General features: G+C 39.9%; 1 protein-coding gene across 1 annotated transcript in view; it reads left to right on the forward strand.

Annotated features, from left to right (window-relative positions):
* The window catches only part of c2cd2l (c2cd2 like), a 21,124-nt gene extending 18,434 nt beyond the window's left edge, over window positions 1-2,690 (forward strand). The window contains exons 13-15 of the mRNA XM_014006652.1: window positions 305-438; window positions 871-1,084; window positions 2,094-2,690. Of these exons, the coding sequence (XP_013862106.1) occupies window positions 305-438; window positions 871-1,084; window positions 2,094-2,347 (602 nt within the window). The 3' untranslated portion in view covers window positions 2,348-2,690. The remainder of the gene's footprint in view (window positions 1-304; window positions 439-870; window positions 1,085-2,093) is intronic.

The following is a 2,690-nucleotide window of genomic DNA, read 5'->3' on the forward strand; positions in this document are numbered from 1 at the left end:
TATTACACTTACACATTACGCTTTTATAATTATTAGTTGTAAAACGGTCACCAGGCAATATTATCGTTTATCGCAATAAATTTTGAGACAATTAATCGCCCAGCAAAATTTGTTATCGTGACAGGCCTAAACCCAGTGCAATTCAGTGATTGCACCACTGAGTAGATTTAAGATACTCTTTAAGATTATTTTTAAAACTAATAAAAGAATAAAATAAAATAAGAATAAAATTTCATAATGGTTTTGAAAACTGTGCTTTGCAAACTAATGGTATGACACTGATCAGTCTTTGTTTTATTCTCAGGGAGCAGTCGCCTCTCAAATGGCCTGGATCCTGTTGCAGAGACGGCGATTCGGCAGCTGACAGAGTCTGCATCCAAAACTGCACGGAAGACACCGACAAAAAGAAGCACACTAATCATCTCTGGCGTGTCAAAGGTCAGAGAACRGAATTTCTCCAATTACGGATTAAATACCAGAAACTGAGTGTTAGAAGAAATCTCAAACTTTCGTCTGGCTGTGGCTGAGCACCAAGCTTTTAAGCTCCACCAGGAATATAAAAAGTAATTTCAGAGAGCCAGGCAATATGAGTGTGAGCTAAATTTAGTCCACAATCACAGCCCCCCATTGGACCACTTTATAGTAGAATGAGACTCTTCTGACCTGATTTTTGCCCGAAAATCTGCAGAAGTCCTCAATGTGAGCCAAATCAGTGCACTTGACACAGATTTACTGGAGTTATTAGATTATTTGATGCTAAAATAAAGAATATTGACAAAGACTGTGTAATATGAACACAACCTGTATGTAATCAGGTAAAAATGCATTTAATGTATTCTCAGAGACACTCACCCGTTTGAATCTTATCAGATTCCACTTGGTGAGGATCACTGCGCATTATCAAGCGGCTACGCAGCAGCCATGGACGCCGCCGTGCACGGCAACCACTACAGGGCGGGGCATCACCAGGACCCAGATGAAACCACGCCCTCTGACGTGTCGGAGCGCCCGTCTGTGGACGACGTGGAGTCTGACACTGGCTCCGCTGGTGCCTTGGAAACCCGCAGCCTGAAGGACCATAAAGGTAACTCATGCACACAGAAACTGTCAAAAATAAACGTGAAGTAGCTGATTGTTCAGAGAAAATGTTGTTGGTACACAAATTGAAGCAATTTAAGTTTTTTCTTTTTTCCAAACTGGGAGAAACATTTTCTGTCTCCAAAGTATACATTTATTAATATATTTCTTTCATTTAAAATATTTTCTTTTGCATTTTTGATTTTCTTTTAAACAGTACATTTCACTAACCAAAACATACTGCGTAGTCTTACATAACACTGACCAGTTTAACATGAGCTGCTTTGATGTGACAGTGACTGAGCTGATTCTGCCCTCTGGAGGTTGTAACGCATCGTGTGCAGTGGGTTGCAAAAATATTCATCCCTCTTGGTTTTCTATGTGTACTGTTGCTTATAAGCCTGGCATTTATACAGTTTAAAAGTAATACATTTTATACCACATATTAAAAACTTCAGGTTATTAATTGCTCTAAATAATTTAAAGAAATATGTAAATTAAGTGATTAGAGCTGTCGTCTTTCCTCACCTCGGTGACTGCTGGAAATAAGCAACAACTCTTCAGTTTACTGCTTCATATTGTCAAATTATTATTATTTTCTTTGTTTAACTTCATTAATTTAAATTAAATAAAAAAAATTAATTAAATTTCAAACTTTATTCATTTCATAAAAACAAAACAATAAAAAATACAAAAAAAATGAAATGAAAGGTGGCAGAGAGAAGAAAACAAATAATTTTTTTCACTTTGGAGTATTGTGTAGAATTATCAGATTGTAGGACAAGAAAAATAGGATAATTACCAATAGGGTGAATAAGTTTGCATCCCCCTGTGTTCCAATCTTCAGTGATTTTCTGCAGACACGTTTTGTGCTTGTAGGTAAAATTCAAAGTGCCGAAGGAGCAGCGCCATAAAATCAATAATTTAATTAGCAAGCAGGCAACCGATGGATGTAGTTTCCTTCAAATCTGCACTAATGTTGTTTTTTTTTTTGTATTCCTGTCTGCTTTCTGTAGTGGGCTTCCTCCAGAGCGGCTCAAAGCTGTTGTTCCGTAGAAAGCGCAGAGAAAAGGAGTCCTGCCTCAGTCAGTCCCACGAGGACATCTCCAACATGGGCAACAACTTCGCCCCCCCAGCCGCCGGCATCGTCCGTAAGAAGTCCGGCAGCTTCTCGCGCCGTCTCATCAAGCGCTTCTCCTTGCGCTCGTCTGGCAAATCGAAAGGCAAAGCTACGGCTTCGAACGGCGGGGCGAACTCTGTGGAGAACTGATGACAACCGAGAGGGTCACTGGAGCTGAGGAAGTTGTCGGAAGAGATCAACTTGAGTCTGATGGGTGACGAGCTGAACACTCGCTGTGGGCCGTGTTTACTAAAGGATGCTGCAGAGAGAGATCTTCTTTAGAACAAACATAATGCACCTTCAGTACCGAGGTCGTGTGTGACAACATTGCTGGATCTAATATCAGATGATGAACTTTATTTCCTTTGAGGAGACAGAAACGAGCTGCTCACCGGGATGAAGGAAGTCACTATGACCGCACAGTTTGAACACAAATTATTGTTTGAAGACGGGTGGTGGAAATAATCTGAAATAATTTAATGCTGTAAATGCA

The sequence above is a fragment of the Austrofundulus limnaeus genome, unplaced genomic scaffold (genome assembly GCF_001266775.1).
Source record: "Austrofundulus limnaeus strain Quisiro unplaced genomic scaffold, Austrofundulus_limnaeus-1.0 Scaffold37, whole genome shotgun sequence".
In the NCBI taxonomy this organism is placed as follows: Eukaryota; Metazoa; Chordata; class Actinopteri; order Cyprinodontiformes; family Rivulidae; genus Austrofundulus; species Austrofundulus limnaeus.